Source organism: Ovis aries, chromosome 25 (genome assembly GCF_016772045.2).
Source record: "Ovis aries strain OAR_USU_Benz2616 breed Rambouillet chromosome 25, ARS-UI_Ramb_v3.0, whole genome shotgun sequence".
Classification (NCBI taxonomy): Eukaryota; Metazoa; Chordata; class Mammalia; order Artiodactyla; family Bovidae; genus Ovis; species Ovis aries.
In genome coordinates, this window is record NC_056078.1 from 7,822,270 (window position 1) to 7,842,260 (window position 19,991).

Genomic DNA, 19,991 nt, shown 5'->3' on the forward strand with positions numbered 1-19,991 from the left:
TGACTGGTGTGAAGTGGTACCTCATTGTGGTTTTGATTTGCATTTCTCTAATAATGAGTGATGTTGAGCATCTTTTCATGTGTTTGTTAGCCATCCGTATGTCTTCTTTGGAGAAATGTCTATTTAGTTCTTTGGCCCATTTTTTGATTGGGTCGTTTATTTTCTGGAGTTGAGCTGCAGAAGTTGCTTGTATATTTTTGAGATTAGTTGTTTGTCAGTTGCTTCATTTGCTATTATTTTCTCCCATTCAGAAGGCTGTCTTTTCACCTTGCTTATATTTTCCTTTGTTGTGCAGAAGCTTTTAATTTTAATTAGATCCCATTTGTTTAGTTTTGCTTTTATTTCCAGCATTCTGGGAGGTGGATCATAGAGGATCCTGAGTTCTGCTAGAATTAGATTAGCCTTTGCTATCTGTGAGTGTACTGACCAATTTTTCCCCTATGTTCAACTATAAATGACCACAAAAACCTAAGTGAGTTGATGATAAATGGAGCCTGATGCTTCTCAGTATTCCCTACATAATTTTGAAGATACTAGACCTGTTTAAGCCAACATCTGCACTTCATAATTATCCATAATAATAACTCTAGAGTAAGCAGCTATAAACAAAGTTCTTTAAAAACAGGTTATTAGTTTAAGCTCTCATAGTAATCATCAAATTCCTATTCTTTTCTGATGCTGATTTTATTTAATAAATTATAATATTAGAAAATAGCTTTTAGGTTATAGACTTAAAAACCAATGCTGCATGGAGTAGTTCTGAAAAAGGCAAATTAGCAATACATTTTACTTCATTATTAAAATTCAAGTTGTCTGAGTTTCAGAAAAGTCTGCGAAAGTGTAAGAATATGATTCTGAAAACATGTAATACAGACACTTCTACTCCTAAGAGAGAAGGGGACGACAGAGGATGAGATGGATGGCATCACCAACTCAACGGACATGAGTCTGAGCAAGCTCCGGGAGTTGGTGATGGATAGGGAAGCCTGGCGTGATGCAGTCCATGGGGTCTCAGAGTTGTACACGACTGAGCAACTGAACTGAACTCAATACAGACACATAAAACCTCCACTCCTTCTTTGTGAATGAACATTTCCCATGTAACTAATTTACTCACACTAGATACTTTGAATCCTTCTACCAGATACATGAACATTTCTTTCTGAAATGGGTTGAAAATAGGCGGCTGTTCATGATGAATATCTTCTTCAGAAATTTCAGTCTGGGAAGCTGAGGTCCTGCTTTGAGTTGTACTTTCTGGAGTACTCAAAATGTCAATAATATCTGGATTAAATTCTTTGAATTAAAAGAAGAATAAAAAATTAGTCAAATCACTAATACTTAGCCATTACAAATGATAGTGGCAAAAATATTCTATGTAATTACTAATTCAGTTGTCACAATATAAATGTCTAATAGCTGCTTTTGATGTAAAAAATACAATATACTAAAGAAAGTGAATTCACCTAAAACAATGCAGAAATTTAAGCCATACATGAGTCATATAATCCTATATTAAAGCTTAATTTTACTAATGAAGATGAATTAAACTACAAAATTATTAAAGTCATGAAGATTCTTGTACAATAGACCATGTGATTTTTACATTAGATAGATGTGAAGACCTGTTTAACCAGACATGCTATCCCATTAAATGCTGTCCATGTGATAACAGTTCAGTTTCAGTTTACTCTAGAGGCTGGTTGTCCCAAATATAAATTAGAAAAGTTAAAAAAAAAATGGGTGTCACTTGAAATTTTTTAGAATTTTGGCTTATTTGTATTGTTTTTGAGTATATTTATTTGCATAGCCTTTTTAGTGTTTGTTATAGGCATTAAAGTTCATACATAAACATATAAATCATTAGCTCCTGTAGAAGTGCACCTTGAAACCACAAAGTTATAGCCCAACATTATGTATCAGAAGGGCTAAAACTGAAAACAGTGAAACTTCTAATGCTGGTGAAGACATGCAGAAAACTGGATCACTCATACATTGCTGGTAGGAATATAAAATTATACTGCCACTCTAGAAAAGTCTGGCAGTTCCTTAGCAAGAACAAAACACACAACTATCATACCACCTAGAAATTGCACTCTTGGATATTTATCCCAGAAAAGCAAAGACCTGAGTTCACACAAAAACTTTCACACACATCTTTACAGCAGCTAGCTCTGTTTGTAATAGCCCCAAACTAGAAAGTACCCAGATCATCTTTCAACAGGTAAATGATTAAACTGTACATCCATACTATGGAATATTACTTACCAAAAACAAAAAGGGAACAGATTATTTGTAACATGTAACATTACATGTAACATCCAGGATGACTCTGCAGAGAATTATGCTGAGTGAAGAAAGTCAATTTTACACATACTGTACAGTTATATGCTGTATGATTCCATTTATTTAACATTCTTGAAATGATGAAAATACAGAAATGGAGAACAGATTGATAGTTGCCAGTGATTAACGAAGGGGTGGATGTGGGAGAAAAGTGGATGTGGCTCTAAAAGGCAACATACTCTTATTCTTATAGTGATGGAAGTGTTCTTTGTCTTGAGTGTAGTGATGTCAATATCTGGGTATTGATACTGAACTACAGTTTTACAAGATCCATGGCGGGGGGAACTGGGTAAAGGGCACACAGGATCGCTCTGTAGTATTTCCTAACAATTGCATGTGAATCTATGACTATTTCAAAGGAAAGTTTAAAAAATATATTGGAGGTGCTATACTATTTTAAATTTCAATGGTCAGTCCAGGCCAGCATTTAACATACTAAAAAAGTAGAATTTTATTCAAGGATACTGGGTCCAAATAAATTCTTTTACTAGTATGGATACTAAAAATTTTTTAATGCTCTTAAAAAATCTGAAATTTAGTCAGTTCTCTTTACCGTCTGAGCCACCAGGGAAGCCCCTCTCTTAAATTATGCTCATTTCAATATCTGAGCAAGAACACATTTATTCTCTAGTCCTACCTTGATAAACAATCCTGTTAACTGCAAAAACGGTGAGCCTCTGCAACCTCTGTGCAAGCTCTGTTTCAGTCGCCTGGACAGGGCTCTCTTGGCTCATTCTCCGTTGCATCATCACATGAAGTTCATCACTTGCTACTGAACGCATTTTCATCAGAAGAGAGTCAGTTTGAGCAAGGAGAAATTTTCGAGGACCTTTAAGTATATAAATTAAAACATCAAGCGCTGGAGTTAACAAGGATCAAAGAAATCATTTCTGCTATAACTTTTTGATCATCAGACAATGAAAAGAACTTTATTTAATTCAAAGGTAATTTATACAAGGAAAGAGAGTGATTAAGAGAAAGTGATTTTTCCCTCTCTGAAGAAGTGCAACAGTACACTCTGGTTTCAAAGCCCTAAATAACAATGCTATAGCTTGTGACATAGCTTAGTAGGACGGATATCCTTTGGAAAAATTTTAGTCCTCTGAAAAACTCAATCAGAAGGGTGTATATATTCAAACATTTTCAAATACCGTTTCACTTCTTTGTATTCCAAAATAATCAATAGATTTTTTTAAAGCATATCATGTTTTAGCAAGAACATTACTATTTTTGGGTAATTAACATTGCTGAAATGCCAACCCACTCCAGTACTCTTGCCTGGAAGATCCCATGGACGGAGGAGCCTGGTGGGCTGCAGTCCATGCGGTCTCAAAGAGTCGGACATGACTGAGCGACTTCACTTTCACTTTTCACTTTCTTGCATTGGAGAAGGAAATAGCAACCCACTCCAGTGTTCTTGCCTGGAGAATCCCAAGGACGGGGAGCCTGGTGGGCTGCCGTCTATGGGGCCGCACAGAGTCAGACGTGACTGAAGTGACTTAGCAGCAGCAGTAACATTGCTGAATTTTATAAATTATTTTTAAGACGTGTATATAGTGACATAGTAGAAATCAGTCAAATACAGTGAAGAGCTCAGAAAGGAGAGTGTAATTTCAGTAATTTATTATTAAAATGATTTGAAACATGCATCACATGTGATTCAGGCCTACAAAAAGCATTTCCTGAGAAAGGTTTCCTCAGGCTGAAGAGGCAGGAGTGGCTTCCTGCACCATTACTGCACCTGCTCCAAGAGGCACCCCACAGGGAGTGGATCCAGGAGAAAAGGAGGTAACTGAGTCTTGATTTAGTGGACTGCAGGAGAAGGGCATTGGAAGATGACCATAGGAACCAAAATGACGTCTTGGTAGGTGAGGAATAATGGAATCCTTCATTGGAATTGAACCTTTTTTAAATTATGAAAGCATATATCAAAGTCCACAAATAGCCTCTATAAACATTACTTACAATAGGATTTAATGACTCATCCTGCAAGATACTGAAATATTTTACTAGCATTTTAGATTGTCCAGTATTTTAGGTAATCAGTATTTTTATCAGTTAATACAGCTTGGTGTATAGAATCACCTTTGAGACAAAAATGGAGCAAATATAAAGAAAAATCCATATCCGGGATATATTCAAGGATAATATTATCAGATTATGTTGGTTTAAGCAAGTCATCCTAATCTCTGATACAGCAGACCTGGAAGAAGTGGGTGTGAAAGGACACACAGAGATGGGTGTGGGGCCGCCATCCAGCAGTTTCTAATTCTAGGCCTTGGTGGATCTGTGACACGAGGAAGTTGGACTGGATGACTTTCAAGGTCTTTTATCAAGTTAAAAAGTTTTAGGATACTATAAGCCTTATATATGTGGCTGGAATGTGAAGTCAAGTGGGCCTTAGGAAGCATCACTACGAACAAGCTAGTGGAGGTGATGGAATACCAGTTGAGCTATGAAAGATGATGCTGTGAAAGTGCTGCACTCAATATGCCAGCAAATTTGGAAAACTCAGCAGTGGCCACAGGACTGGAAAAGGTCAGTTTTCATTCCAGGCCCTAAGAAAGGTAATGAGAAAGAATGCTCAAACTACTGCACAACTGCACTCATCTCACATGCTAGTAAAGTAATGCTTAAAATTCTCCAAGCCAGGTTTCAGCAATATGTGAACTGTGCATTTCCAGATGTTCAAGCTGATGTTAGAAAAGGCAGAGGAATCAGAGATCAAATTGCCAACATCTGCTGGATCATGGAAAAAGCAAGAGAGTTCCAGAAAAACATCTATTTCTGCTTTCTTGACTATGCCAAAGCCTTTGACTGTGTGGATCACAAGAAACTGTGGAAAATTCTGAAAGAGATGGGAATACCAGACCACCTGACCTGCCTCTTAAGAAACCTGTATGCAGGTCAGGAAGCAACAGTTAGAACTGGACATGGAACAACAGACTGGTTCCAAATAGGAAAAGGAGTATGTCAAGGCTGTATACTGTCCCCTTGCTTATTTAACTTCTATGCAGAGTACATCATGAGAAATGCTGGGTCGGAGGAAGCATATGCTAGAATCAAGATTGCCGGGAGAAATATCAATAACCTCAGATATGCAGATGACACCACCCTTACGGCAGAAAGTGAAGAGGAATTAAAGAGCCTCTTGATGAAAGTGAAAGAGGAGAGTGAAAAAGTTGGCTTAAAGCTCAACATTCAGAAAACTAAGATCATGGCATCTGGTCCCATCACTTCATGGCAAATAGATGGGGAAAGGGTGGAAACAATGGCTGACTTTATTTTTTGGGGCTCCAAAATCACTGCAAATGCCATCATGCAGCCATGAAATTAAAAGACGCTTATTCCTTGGAAGGAAAGTTATGACCAACCTAGACAGCACATTAAAAAGCAGAGACATTACTTTGCCAACCAAGGTCCATCTAGTCAAGGCTATGGTTTTTCTAGTAGTCATGTATAGATGTGAGAGTTGGACTGTGAAGAAAGTTGAGCACCAAAGAAGTGATGCTTTTCAACTGTGGTGTTGGATAAGACTCTTGAGAATCCCTTGGACTGCAAGGAGATCCAACCAGTCCATACTAAAGGAGATCAGTCCTGGGTGTGTACTGGAGGGACTGATGTTCAAGCTGCAACTCCAATACTTTGGCCACCTGATGTGGAGTACTGACTCATTTGAAAAGAGCCTGATGCTGGGAAAGATTGAGGGCAGGAGGAAAAGGGGGCAACAGAGGATGAGATGGTTGGATGGCATCACCGAAACAATGGACAGGGAGGCCTGGCGCGCTGCGGTTGGTTCATGGGGTCGCAAAGAGTCAGATACTACTGAGCGACTGAACTGAACTGAACGTTAGGATAAAAATAAAAACTCCTATCATGGGCCATGAGAACTGGTCCACACCATCCTGTAGCATCTCACCTGGTGGAACTATCTCATCAAGGACTACACTCCAGCTACACTGCTGTCTTTCAGTTCTCTGAACAAACTTAGCTTTTTGCTACCTCGGCACCTGCACATCAGCTGTTCATTCTGCCTGTAACACTCACTGACTTCTCTAATTCCTTTCTCATCCCTTGTATTGAAATCTTAATTCCTCAGAGACTTCCCTAACCCTACATGTAAATCAGGTTGCCCTGCTCTGTATGGTCTCTTATTTCTATCCTCTGTATTTCTCCACCATTTTATGGTAGAAAGGTAGGATCTGAGTCTTTCTTAATCCTTGCATCTTTAACATTTAACACAGTGCTTGGCACATGGTAGGAGCTCAAGGGATAACTGAATGAGAACAGCACTGAAGAGAAAGCTAGAGAATAATTTCCTCTTGGAGGAAAACCTTCTCAAACACTACAGTTTAACTTCTGAAACAAAGCAATGTTTTAAAATGCGAGTGATATAAGAATATAGGAGAGTCAAACTACCTTCTATGTATAATTAGTAAAATATTATTTAAATACTCACCAGCAATGCTCTTTCGCTTTTGAAACATTGTATGATGGGGAGCAGAAGGCGACTGAAGTGAATCTGTAAGGTTCTCAGAGTCATGATTTGCAGTGGTCCTTATAAATTCCATAGCAGCCTGGAGAACTCTAAACTGTAGAGCAACAGCCATATCTAAAAACAGAAGATACTAGAATGTTTTCAAGCTATGTGATTGTAATTGAGTTGACTTTTATATTAATACTAATGCAATATCAAAAGTGTCAATGATGTTTTATTAGACGTAAATTTCAAAATTTTGATCATGGGTTCTTGATGGTAGTAAATATTTTATAACTGTCTTTAAAAGCAACCTTAAAGCAAATTTCCAAAGGATCACTATAAAAAATTCAATGGAAAAATACTAGCTCACAAATGTATTTCATTTCATGTAATTGTCTTAAAAGGCTAGGCTTTTTAATATAGAAGGCTAAAGTTTAACCAAAAGTTTAAAATGTGAAATTCTCACATTCTTCTGCCCCATATTCACTTTCATATTTGCCACCAAAGAAAATTAAAGGGTATTATTAGTCAACATAAGCCTTTTAATTCTACTTGGCAAGAAAAACCAGCAGTTTCTTTTAATGATATGTTGCCAGCTACTAATTACATCAGGGTGTCACTTGTAATTTTTGCCACTTCAAAAGGCTTCTTTTTAAAGCCAGTGAACAAAGTTAAGGGTGAACATTTAGTAGAACAGTTTCCTCTCCTCTAACCCTCTCTCTCTATAGAAGCCAGAGAAAGAGATGAGGTTCTGATAACAGTTTTGGCTATTATACAACTGCTCCCCCCAATCCATAAAAATTAAATCTTACTTTGGGTCCTCCTGTTTTTGCTATTTTGAAGATATCCAAGCAGTACAATAAGATCTTCAATAACTCTAAAATACTGTGAGCCTGAGGAACTGCAAGCATGAATTGTAACTGCTATGAAAAGTTGCTGTATATCACAAGCAAGTAATCTGTATTCATTCAAAGGAATGCTAAAGAAAAAGAATAAATAAGGCAAAAAGAATTGGTTTAAACTCCTGTTCTGTTAGCATGCACTCATTCATGCATTCATTTGATATGTATCCATGCTCACTCTATGGCAGGTCATATGAACTACAGGCTAGGGACAGATAAAAAGACAGACTTTGACTCCTATCAAAACTCAGCTTGCAGAGGACCAGGCAAGTGAACAGATAACTATAACCAGGAAATGGTGTAAGTGTAACAACAGAGACTAACACAAGACACTGTGGGCATGCACCACTAGGTTCCCAGCCACCAGAGGTTCTATGGGGATGAAGAGGTATATTCTGAGGCTCCTCAAAGATGGTGACTCTGAATAAACTAATTGACCTCTCTGAATCCCACTTACACAAAGTATGGCCATTTTATGGGTTAAAAGAGACAAAGATTTGAACATATATTAGTCACCTGCACGTGTGCTCAGTTGCTTCAGTCGTGTCCGACTCTTTGCTACCCTATGAACTACAGCCCGCCAGGCTCCTCTGCCCATGGAATTCTCCAAGCAAGGATACTGGAGGGGATTGCCATGCCCTCCTCCAGGGCATCTTCCTGACTCAGGGATTGAACCTATGTCTCCTACGTCTCCTGCACTGCAGGCAGATTCTTTACCACTGAGCCACTGAGGAAGCCCACACTAATCACTTATAAGTACCTAATAAATATGAATTAGTTACTTCTGTCCCTCAATTTTTAACCTTGATCATCCACCTCAGTGTGTGATATTAAGCTTCCCACTCCACCTTTTCAAAATCAAGCAAGAGTTAGAAATGATAACTTTTGAGGCCAATCAATAGAGTAGCATGTAGGGACATTCTGTAAGCACAATTTATTTAAAACAACAGCAGTAACAAAGAGCTGTTAGAAGGAGCCTGCTGGTACTCTTTCCAAGTTCTACCAATTTCATGTACTGTACTGTAATCAAGACTAGATGTTTTGAGGAAATACACTGTATTTCTGATCTGCCCAAGACACAGATCCTAAATAAGACAGGTGCCCAGTGAAAACTGAACTAAGCTGACTATGAATCCTCTCTTGTACCAAGAGGGTCTCCCTGGCCTAGTGAGTCTCCTGGGCCTAGAGAATCACCGAGGATAAGCTCTGCCTTCTCTGTGAAAGTATATTAATATTTAATGCTTTAACATGCAGTAAGATGGTTCTTCTGAAGATTTGTAACATTAATATTATGCTAATAAAAATGTTATTCTGTATATCCTAAATGAGGACACCAAAGGCACAAAACCCAAATAAAAATACAACCTCCTAACATATTTTTCTAAATTATTAATCAATCTGGTGGGCAACCATTTGCCAATGTACTTCTGACTGAGGGGACATATGTATACTTCTGGCTGATTCAGTTGATATATGACAGAAACCAACACAACACTGTAAAGCAATTATTTTCCAATTAAAAATAAATAAATTTAAAAAAAAAGAAATTGGTAGTTAACATACCATACTGGAAGAAAACAGTAGTAGGAAAAGTGGGAGAGTATGCTGACTGTAAGGCAGAGACTTTTGAAGTGAGAAGATTCAGCCTCAAGTTCTCTATTTACTAGCTATATGATCCGCAACAAGTTATTATATCTCTCAAATTCTCAAATTTCCTATTCCAGAGGGGGATAACACTTTCTGTAAGACCATAGTGGAAGTAAATATATCTGAGGACAGGTAAATTTGTTCAGGGGCTTCCCAGGTGGCTCACGTGGTAAGAATCTGACTACAATGCAGGAGTTACAGGTTCGATCCCTGGGTCAGGAAGATTCCTCAGAGAAGGAAATGGCAACCCACTCCAGTATTCTTGCCTGGGAAATCCCATGGACAGACAGGTCACAGAGTCAGACATGACTGAAGTGACTGGGCACACACACAAATTTGTTCCTTGTTTTCAGGTTCTAAATACCTAAATGTAGGTCATATAAATATCTTTTTTAAACAAAAGAAACAAACTTTATTGAAAATATACCCTCTCAAATCTAATCTAATCAGATCTGAAGGAAAGAAATTCTTTGAAAATATTATGGAATATCAGATGCTTTAAAGTAACCTGCTAGTAAAGTTTTTTCCTTTCCAAAGTTGTTAATCAGAGGTAGTTTTAAAAATGATTTAAACTTACATCTTTTCTAATCCATTCAGCGTTGCTACTGTGTTACATAACACGTAGAGTAGACCATTATCCAACAACAGATCTGCTACCTTAGAACAAGAATTTAATATTTGGAGAAGAAGTAAGAGAGCATTATGCAAGAGCACATTGTCATATAAGGAGGTCTCTATTAGTCCCAGTATAGGAATGACAGACCACTTCTGGAAAAGTCCCATGTTTTTCACATCTTCCAGATCAAATCTATAATAAATAATACACAAGAGCATGTTAGAAGCAACTAACCATGAAATAAGGAAAAAATGATTGCAAAATTGGCCATTTTGTTGATCTGATTTTGAGTTCCTGTATACTATTTGCCTCTGTGATGGAGGTTATGATTTTTCCAGTGGTCATGTATGGATGTGAGAGTTGGACTATAAAGAAAGCTGAGCACCGAAGAATTGATGCTTTTGAACTGTGGTGCTGGAGAAGACTCTTGAGAGTCCCTTGGACTGCAAGGAGATCCAACCAGTTCATTCTAACGGAGATCGGTCCTGGGTGTTCATTGGTAGGACTGATGTTGAAGCTGAAACTCCAATACTTTGGCCACCTGATGTGAAGAGCTGACTCATTTCAAAAGAGCCTGATGTTGGGAAAGACTGAGGGCAGGAGGAGAAGGGGACGACAGAGGATGGGATGGTTAGACTGCATCACTGACACAACGGACATGGGTTTGGGTGAACTCCAGGAGTTGGTGATGGACAGGGAGGCCTGGCGTGCTGCGGTTCATGGGGTCGCAAAGAGTCAGACACGACTGAGCGACTGAACTAAACTGAACTGATGGAGGGAAGTTATTGACGTGTTTTACACCTCATTTTCCTTATCTGTCAAATGTGTGTGATGATATCTGCTCTACTTTCTTCTCAAGGCTCTTGGGAGAATCAAATGAGATGATGCAGAATTGCTTTGAAAAAGCCAAAAGCTTATGCAAATGAAAAGCAATATTGTTAATGCTACAATTAGTAGGTCAATTCCTTGATGTTTGAACTGGCCTACTTGCAAACAAGTACAGACACTTAATAAAAACACATTTCTCTCTATTTTATCAGATACAGAAATAACAGCTTAACATTTCTGCCAAACTTTTGGCTTGGGAGAAAAATGTTCTTTAAGTTTTGCACTTATTCATTAATCCATGAGCATTACACCAGGGTCAAAGCTCAAGAGTCGGTATGCTGGTTTACTCTTCTCTCAGATAACCAGTATCCCTGAGGGGAGTTAGGAGCTTGTCAATGGATCCCTCATGTAATCTGCTGCTGCGACCATGGGGGCCACCTTCTTCTCAGGTTAGCACTGTATGCCAAAACTTAAATATCACTTTCTTTTATTTGATGCAGCATTTCTTTCTTTTCAGTGCCTAGCTAGTGAATGAAATGCAAAGGAAGAAGTTATAAAAAGAATACCACATGGAAAATAAAAAATTGGTTCACCTGGAAAATGACATCTAGCAGATTTTTTCTAAAAGTGATGGAATAATTTTAAGAGTCAGTTTAATAAATTTTACATTTAAGACAAAAGATCCCCAATTCTGGTGAAGGGAAGAACCCACTTACTCTTCATCAAGGCCAATACGTCGGCCAAAGAACATTTCAATGAAGCATTCTAATAATTCCTGAGTTCCCCGATGAAGATACAACTGGTTGGCTAGTAAAGAAAACCCACGATTCTTCAGAAATTTATCTTTTTGTTCCTTGGATGCTCTATTAAAATATGCATCTAATAGCTAAGGAAAAAAAATTAAGACAATTAAGATAATATATTAAAATTTTATATAACACTACAAATCACACAGTGTACTATACCTGTAGTTGTAAGTTGTTTAACTTCACGTGTATAGAACATACAAAGTTCAAAAAAAAGGGCCACCTCTTCAGCAAAACAAACAAACCTAAAGCTTTCTCTCTGACTACTACAGAATGCTAATGATGCTCTCTGTCTTGGAGGTCTTGGGTAGCCTTAGTTGAATATAAGTAGAACATTTGTGCCTAATTCTGAAAAAAGAAAGATTAGTCAACACTGTACAATGCTTTCTCTCAAAGAACAAAAATATATATCCTAAACCTCTATTTTTCTAGACCTTCTGACATTTAATTTATTCTAAGCATAGGCCTAAGGTTTTACTCTTTCCCAGCATCTTAAATGTAACATATGTATAATCAAAGTAATTATCTTTCCTTCCAAACTCACTTCTTTCACGGTTCTGGTCTTGGAGCACAGAAGCACCATCCTGCTAGACTCTAAGGCTGACCTCACTTTGGGCTTCTCTCACCCTGACCTCCCACGTGTGATTAGCAGAGTCTCTCTCCTCTATTCCAGGGAACGTCTCTCGTCTGTCAGTCCTCTGGCTTCCCGCCTCCCCAGATCAGGGACTCATCATCTCTCCCCTTGATCACAATGCGAGCCTGCGAACACAGTGCTCCCACCTCTTTCCCCTGCGATCACTCCCTCACAGTGGTGATAAGACTATTCTTTCCTAAAACACACATCTCTTTACTGCCCTACTTAAAAATCTTTCTAAGTTTACAGCATAATACAAAATACATCTTTTGCATGAATCCTGCCCTTGTTCACCCATCAGAATTATTTGTTTTTCCTGCGCTCCCATTCTTCTTTATTAAGACTACCACTGAAGCATCCATCACAGAAGTCGTACATTTACTTAGTTGTGTATATGTCTCTCTCCCACACTGGTCTATAAACTCTTGAATGCAGGGGCTTATTCCCTTTTATATCCCACAGAGCAACTAGCCCAGTGTTTTACACATGAGATGGAAGCTATGTAAATACTGGGTTGAACTGAGACTGCTTACACAATGTCCCACATCAAATTAAAACAGTGGGATTCTTTGAAGACCATTTTAAAGGGTTGTTTCCCAATGGGAACCATTCATATCAAACCTTTATTCACTCAATAATGTACTTAGGACCTTTTATATATCAAACACAAGATGCCTACCCTCATGGAGCTTATATTTCAGAGTGGGAGAGTAATAAAAAGTATATAAACAAATTAAAAAGGTAATTATAAGATATAACTAGGATGCTATTATAAAACAAATGAGGAGTAGGGCTAGACAGAAGATGATTAGGGAAAGTCTCTCTGAGAAGGTGACATCTGAGCTTAAACCTGAAGTTAAGTGTCTAACATTTGATGATAATATACTCAGGAGAGACCTTCAATGATCTATGTGTTCCTTGTTTAAGTAGTAGATTTAAAAAACACACTGATACAAAGCCATATATGGAGGAAGGCTTAACATTGGATGATAATACATATAAAAATTGGGATAAGCAGTAATAAATTATATCAGCTCATGATGCTTAAGAATCAAATAAGATTTCAGGTCTATTTGAATACATGTATTCAAACTTTAAAGTACACATATATTTATTCTTCTAAATTAAAGCAACATATTTAGTATTTGCCCTTACTTTAATAACTTCTTGTTGTACAGCAGGTGATGGGTGGTTGACGAGGACTAAAAGTGTATCTGCTTGAATGAGCCTGTCCATCACATCTTCCAGCATAACATCAGGCAGGATGAGAAGAACTCCACTTAAGAGTTCATACAACCCACAGCATATAGGTACCAAGCAGTCTTCGGTTACACTAAAACAGAGACCCACAAAGGGTCATAAACACAATATCAGGGGAAAAACAGTGGTGCATCATGACTACCTCAAGAACAGTGATGAGTAGTAATAATTTTCACATGTGAAACGTAAGTTCATAAGGTTTAAAACTGTTTCCTGATTTAACTGTGATTAACAGATTTGCCATCACTTTTTAATCACCAGTAGTTTTTAGATATATAGTCTACTAAACACTAGTCTGCTCTACGTCTGTGATTTCCAAGTGCCACTTGTGCTGTTTAAACTATTTAAACATTCAGTTGCTCGACTGCACTGGCCACACTTTGCGTGAGCATGTGTCTTCTGCAGTGGACAGCACCGGTGACCACTCCCATCACTGTGGAAAGTCTCACTGATGGTGCTGATTTGGGCAACAATAACAAACCGTATAGTCTTCCTAAACTGAAGAGTTTTTCTCTAATAATCATATGGAATTAAATTAACCATAAGATAATCTTTTCTTCAAGAACTATTTATGGTTTAGCCTTTAGTTAAATATGGAATGATCACCTAGTATTAAAGTAAGGAGAAAGGCATCTTTGCTTGTTGTTAACATACACGTTGTACTATGTTACAGAATAAAGAGATCACAGAATAAAGAGATTTCTACAAGTACAGAAATTCTTCAAAGAACAGTTTAAAAAAAGGGAGGAAGTGGTTGTCATACAAAAACACATGTACCTGTGAGCACCTGTAGTTCGGCTGTGGTGTGGCTCATAACCGAGAGAAAGAGCGAAGTTTTCCCAGTCGTCGGTGTTCCTGTCAACAAGACTTGGCCACCGGCCGACAGCCGCAGAGCCGTTCTGAGAGGGGAAAGCTAGCCCCAGGCTGGCAATGGTGCTGTGGCTGCGCTGGAACGAGGCCAATCCCTTTAGGTAAAGAGGTCGGCGTGGGCAGGACTCGTCCCCAGGACTGTCGTCGTCTGACCTGGGCTCTGCTCCGAAGTCTTTCTGATCTATGTTGACCGCCGGAAGTTCCAAGGCTCCTTTTGGGGCATCACTGACAGAGGCTTGGGCCGAAAGGGCAGCTTCTGTTTCACAGACCGTTTTTGCAGACTCACAGCTGCTGATGAAGGCATCTTGTTTGGTTTTCTCCAGTGTCTCGGAACTCCTCAGAGGGCTCCATTTCTCTGGCTGGGAAGCAACGCCATCATCTACAAAACTCTGTAACTTGTCAATACTACAACCCAAACTTCCAGTCAGTTTCCGTGGCTTTATGTGAGGTGAAAAAGTAGGAAATGCTGGGAGGCTTCTAGAACGCAGCATACTGGCAGTTACCTGCTTTGGAACAGCACTGGACGAACTGTTTCCTGGTAAGAGTAGACAGGGAAACAGCACTGAAAAGTCAGCTCAGTGGGATCACTTCTCTTCTGTGCCGTCAGTCTCACCCACAGTAATAACCCATTTATCCAGTGATGTTAGTGAACACATACAGGATAATGACTGCAGTGACTAATGCTTAAAATTTGTGTTAAAACTATTTTTGTTTCAACTAATTTTAATTAAAAATTTCCCCAAATACCTATCTCTTGTTTCCTTAATAAAATACAATATTGACTGAGTGATTCAAAGTTATTGGGGTGAATGGTCCTAATGAAGTGAAATTAAGTGAATTAAGTGAAAATCCATTTACCTCAGGCTAACAGTCACTAGGATGCAGTTTGTTTTAGATTTTCTTTTTTGATGTGGACCTTTCTTAAAAAATCTTTTTTGAATTTGATTACAAAATGTTTCTGTCTTATGTTTTTCTCTTTTGTTGGCCACAAAGCATGCACGATCTTAGCTCCTTGACCAGGGATTGAACTTGCATCCCCTGCATTGAAAGGTGAAGTCCCCAGGGAAGTCCTGAGGATGCAGTTTAACACAGTGGAAAGAATGTTGGTTTTTTGATGAGACAGTTCCGTTAGTTAGGTGGCCCTAGGTAAACAATTTAATTATATGAGTGTTCATTTCTTCAAAGGTAAAATTAGCACATAATAAATATGTGCTGAATAAATAGCAGTGATAGCCGTACTTGGTGGTGTTATTACCAGGCTAAATGTCCCTAGACTGTTCTCTCACTCCTCATTTCTGCAGTCACTTTTTGCTGCTATTATTAAGAAATAATATTATTTCTCTTCTTGCCACAGCTCTCCATTTTTCTGCTCCTCATATTCTACACAGAAGGAGATGAGAAAAGCTACTCTCATCCTTAGTGTATGGGATATAAATGAATGCTCCTGAAGGTGTGGTCTGTGGGCCAGGAGCACGGGTATCAGCACCGCTGTGTGACTGCTGGAAATGTACATTCTCACGCTCCACCCCAGACCCACTGAGTCAGAATGTAGAAGGCAGGGGCCAGGGACCTGTGTTTTAACAAGCTTTCCAGGTGATTTTTTCAGCATCTAAAACTTGAAAAGTGCTGATATACAGTAAATAAGGACTGAATGAACTGCTTAGAGCTCAGGCTCTGTGGCAATAGAATAGCTCCACAGTTCAGAAGTTCTTCCTAGTTATTTCTGGATTTTGGCTGGAGGAATAAGGCTGCCAAAAGGGTCTGTTCAAATGACCTGGAAAAAATGGGGGCATGATTGTACTAGAAAAAGTTTCAGAATGATGCTCAACGATTTTAAAAATGACACATCCTGTAAAATTCCAAATAAAACTAATTAAAACACAGCCTTAAAATATTATAATACAAGGCCATAATATGTGCTAGGGAATAACCGAAACTCTTTGGGAGAGAAAGAAAATTGGAGCTTAATATACAGATACCTTCACCTACTATCCATGTCTCTATCTTACTGGCGTATTTAATAATTTGTATCAGAGCTGGAGGTGGGACCTAGTCTTTCATTGGCTAATGAAATCTATGCTGAAAGAGGAAAACAGGCAGAGAAAACTTGGGGATGATGAAAAAGAAACCAGAAAGATAGGAAGTTGTCATAGAGAGTGGGAGACTGGAATTTCAGAGGTGGGACGTGTTCTTTGATGATGTTCAAGATGGACACAAGCAGACTGGAAGGTAAAGTAGAGGGAAGGTCCCCAGGGTCAAGGGTCTCAGTGAGGCTGCGGTACGGATGGCCACTCACATGGTCAGTGAAATTGTCCAGAATGAGTTCAGACAGAAAGGAGACAGTAAGCCAAACAAAGTTTTTGAAGAAAATTAGAAAATAAGTCAGAAGCTTAATGAAACACTGATAAAGGGGAACAAAGAATTCCAGAATAAAATAGCATGAGCCTCGTCTATCTCCTAAGCTCTCCCGAGAATTACCTGCTATACTGACTGAGTTACTAGTATTAGAAAGTAGTAAATGGAATCCTTAAATATATTCTGTCAAGTTTAGCTTTCCATTTATTTGGTTTATCAGGTTGTACAAACATGCATCTATATTCAGAACTAAAGAGGAAAGGGCTACACTTTCAGTATCACTTTTGTTTGTTTGTTTACCTTCAGGTGGCGAAGCAGTAAAATCTGATGGGCTTATTATCATAAACCCAGGGCTAGTAACAGACTTTCCTCCACTGCTAGAATGCCTCAAGTACATGATTGACTGCACTTTTTCCTGAAAGATCTTGCCATCTAGAATCAAAATAAATTTTGAGAAAATTTTCAAAACGGATAAAACAAAAATACAATGTTAAAAGCAAGTCATTAAATACAAACATCTACAAAAAATATTCAAAGTTAAAAAAATGGTGTACTTTATACTAACACACATTTTGATATGTGAGGATACTCTACAATTTCTTTAGATTCTTTTGTTAACTAACATTAGCTACATTAACTTCTATTTTCTTTGAATTCCAACTGTACTTATTTCTATAGTTTAACAGCTAACTGTTCACTTTTTATATGCTAACATGATCTTTCCAAGGATCACGTTCATCTCTTCATTACTTGAGGGAAGGTCTATGTCTTCTGTTTTTACACAGCCCCAGTATGACTCCAAAAATTAATACATCCAGCTTAATCTTCCTTTCTGAGCTTCATACTTCTAAACTCAACTGCTTGATTTCTTAAATGCAACACAAATGCACTCACATTTGGATTTGTGAGTCATCCTTCTGCCCCAAATTCACTCCTGCGTTGTTCTCTGGTTCCCATGGTAGAAGCACCCGTTTCCCATGCAGGGCCTGGGAGCCACCCTTGACCACGACCTTTCCTTTACCCATGTCAAGTCAGTCTCCAGGTTCCACTGACTTTGTTTCTTGAACTCTTCTCATCCCTAGCACAGTGCTATAATGCAGGTTTTTATCATCCCTCACCTGGATTATCATCACAGACTTCTAGATGATATCTGGGATGGACATCTGGCCAAACTCAAATCCTCATAGCTACCAGCATTCTCTCCATTAAATGGTAAGCTCTGCTTAAAACCTTCCAGGGGCTCTCTGTTGCCTCCTTACCACTCTAGATAAAGTCCAAGTTTCTCATCTAGAGCAATCTCCATGAGCTGTCTCCATGCCCCTCTACCAGCTTTCTTCCTTACATTAATGTCAGCAACACCAAGCCATTTGCTTTGCCTGGAAGGCCCTTCCCTTCAACTCCTAGTTAACTCAACTCAGAGCAGTATCTCCTCCCTCAGGAAACAGCCCCTTGCAATGCATTGCTATGCTTTGCACATGTTCTACTTACCCGTTTATGCCTCTCTTCCCTTTACTAGACTGTAAGACCACACACATTTAACTCATCTTTGCAACTACCCTGTGCTACCAGAATCTTGACATTACTTTATTCACTAGATGTTTGCTGAACCTAAGACAAAGTCATGCTGTATAATTTCATTCTGCTTTTTACTGCAGCTGTATCATTTTATTCACTATTACATGGCTTAAAATGGCTGTTTACAATCAGTTTCCCTCTCTAAATTTACTATTTAGCTTTCTCACATGTATACTCTGGCTTGCTTTCTTACCACATTTTCCGAGTTCTTTAAAAAAATCTGATTCCATTTTTAAAAAAAATACTGAGATTACTCTTTCTTGTTCCATCCTTTAAATAGTATTACCAATAATTCTATCCTTAGCTTCCTTTTTCCTTCTTCCTCCCAACACTGTTCTTCAGTGGTCTCATCTGTTCCCTGAGCTTCTGTGCACACTGTTCCTCTACGCTGAATTTTATTGTAATAACTTATATCATACTGGTTGGCTCAAAACAAACACAACAAAACAAAATCCTTCAATTACTCCTGAGAAGAACACAGGTTCAAGTTCTCTGATCTTATATTCAAGGACTCATTTAATATGATTTTGTGTGTGGTTGAATAAATGATGATCCCCAACTACATTTATAATATTATTTCTCTACTACTTTACAAATCTCCTATGTTAGGTAAAATTCACTATTCTTTATTTTCTCTATTTTTCCCTGCTTTAAGCCACTCTCTTCACCTGATAGTAATTCTCTAATCTATTAATACCTATCAAAATTCTTCAATGCCCATGGCAGATTATTAATCTATTAAATCTCTCTCCACATCTGAAGATGAAACCCTAACTCTCCTGAAATCAAATCAATTCTTCTTTTGTATCTATTAGGTACTTACCAGATATTATTTATTATAATTATTTCAGCACATACATTTACCCTCACCTCTTGGTTTTTAAGTTCTCTGAAGGCAGAGACTATGTCTGGTTCACTGTATGGCCCTCTGTCCTGTCCCAATTCCAGTGTGTAACTGAGCAGTTTCTAGCACAGAGTTCATTCAATGAATATGAAGCAAACATGATCAAATGGGAAGAAAAAAACAAAAGTGGAAATAGCCAAGATCTAAAAAAACGATTATACCTACCTATGTGCAAAGAAAAATAGAAGTTTGTGGGGTTGTGACAAACATAAGTATTAGTAGGAGGATGAACTGCTAAAAGGAAATTGAAGATAATCGTCAATAATTCCAAATCTGGAGGAGATCCAAGGACTTCTGCTGTAATTTTCACAAATGATTTACAAACCTCTCGGGGCATGGATATAAGCTGCCCCTCTTTGTGTTCCTGAAAAAAAACAACAAAACCTCTCCTTAATTTAAAAAGAACTATCAACTGAACTAATATTTCTCATTTAAGCAAGATAATTTTGTTTAAGATAGAACTGGGTTGGTTTCCTGCTCTAGACTAGATATTTACCATAAAACTGAGTTGCTATTTCTCTATTCAAGCAATCTTGCTATTAAAATTTATTAAAACCAATGGCCCCATGTAAATGTTAGTTACTACTAGCACTATTATCACTACTGCTTCTGCTACTACTAATTTGATTCAAAAGAGAAAATTTCTGATAGACAAAACTGGTTACATGAATAGAGTGTGTTCCAGTCTACAAAGTTATTACTCGCAGCAGCTCAGAGAGGGTTTATCCTTCATTTCTACAATATGAAGGCCTGAAGTGATTGTATGAC

The 19,991-nt window shown here is 38.2% G+C and overlaps 1 protein-coding gene across 7 annotated transcripts in view; it reads right to left on the reverse strand.

Moving 5' to 3' along the window:
* The window catches only part of LYST (lysosomal trafficking regulator), a 165,402-nt gene that overhangs the window by 62,713 nt on the left and 82,698 nt on the right, over positions 1–19,991 (reverse strand). For 4 of the 7 annotated variants that reach the window (XM_060406737.1, XM_042241066.1, XM_042241067.1 and 1 more), the window contains 11 exons: positions 19,389–19,587; positions 17,045–17,176; positions 14,297–14,924; positions 13,415–13,592; positions 11,536–11,705; positions 9,953–10,183; positions 7,639–7,805; positions 6,806–6,958; positions 4,088–4,249; positions 2,984–3,175; positions 1,118–1,296 (listed from right to left, as the gene is read on the reverse strand). In XM_060406737.1, coding sequence (XP_060262720.1) covers positions 1,118–1,296; positions 2,984–3,175; positions 4,088–4,249; positions 6,806–6,958; positions 7,639–7,805; positions 9,953–10,183; positions 11,536–11,705; positions 13,415–13,592; positions 14,297–14,924; positions 17,045–17,176; positions 19,389–19,587 — 2,391 coding nt within the window. The remainder of the gene's footprint in view (positions 1–1,117; positions 1,297–2,983; positions 3,176–4,087; positions 4,250–6,805; positions 6,959–7,638; positions 7,806–9,952; positions 10,184–11,535; positions 11,706–13,414; positions 13,593–14,296; positions 14,925–17,044; positions 17,177–19,388; positions 19,588–19,991) is intronic. The other 3 variants (XM_060406738.1, XM_060406739.1, XM_027962326.2) reach the window with 1 other exon arrangement.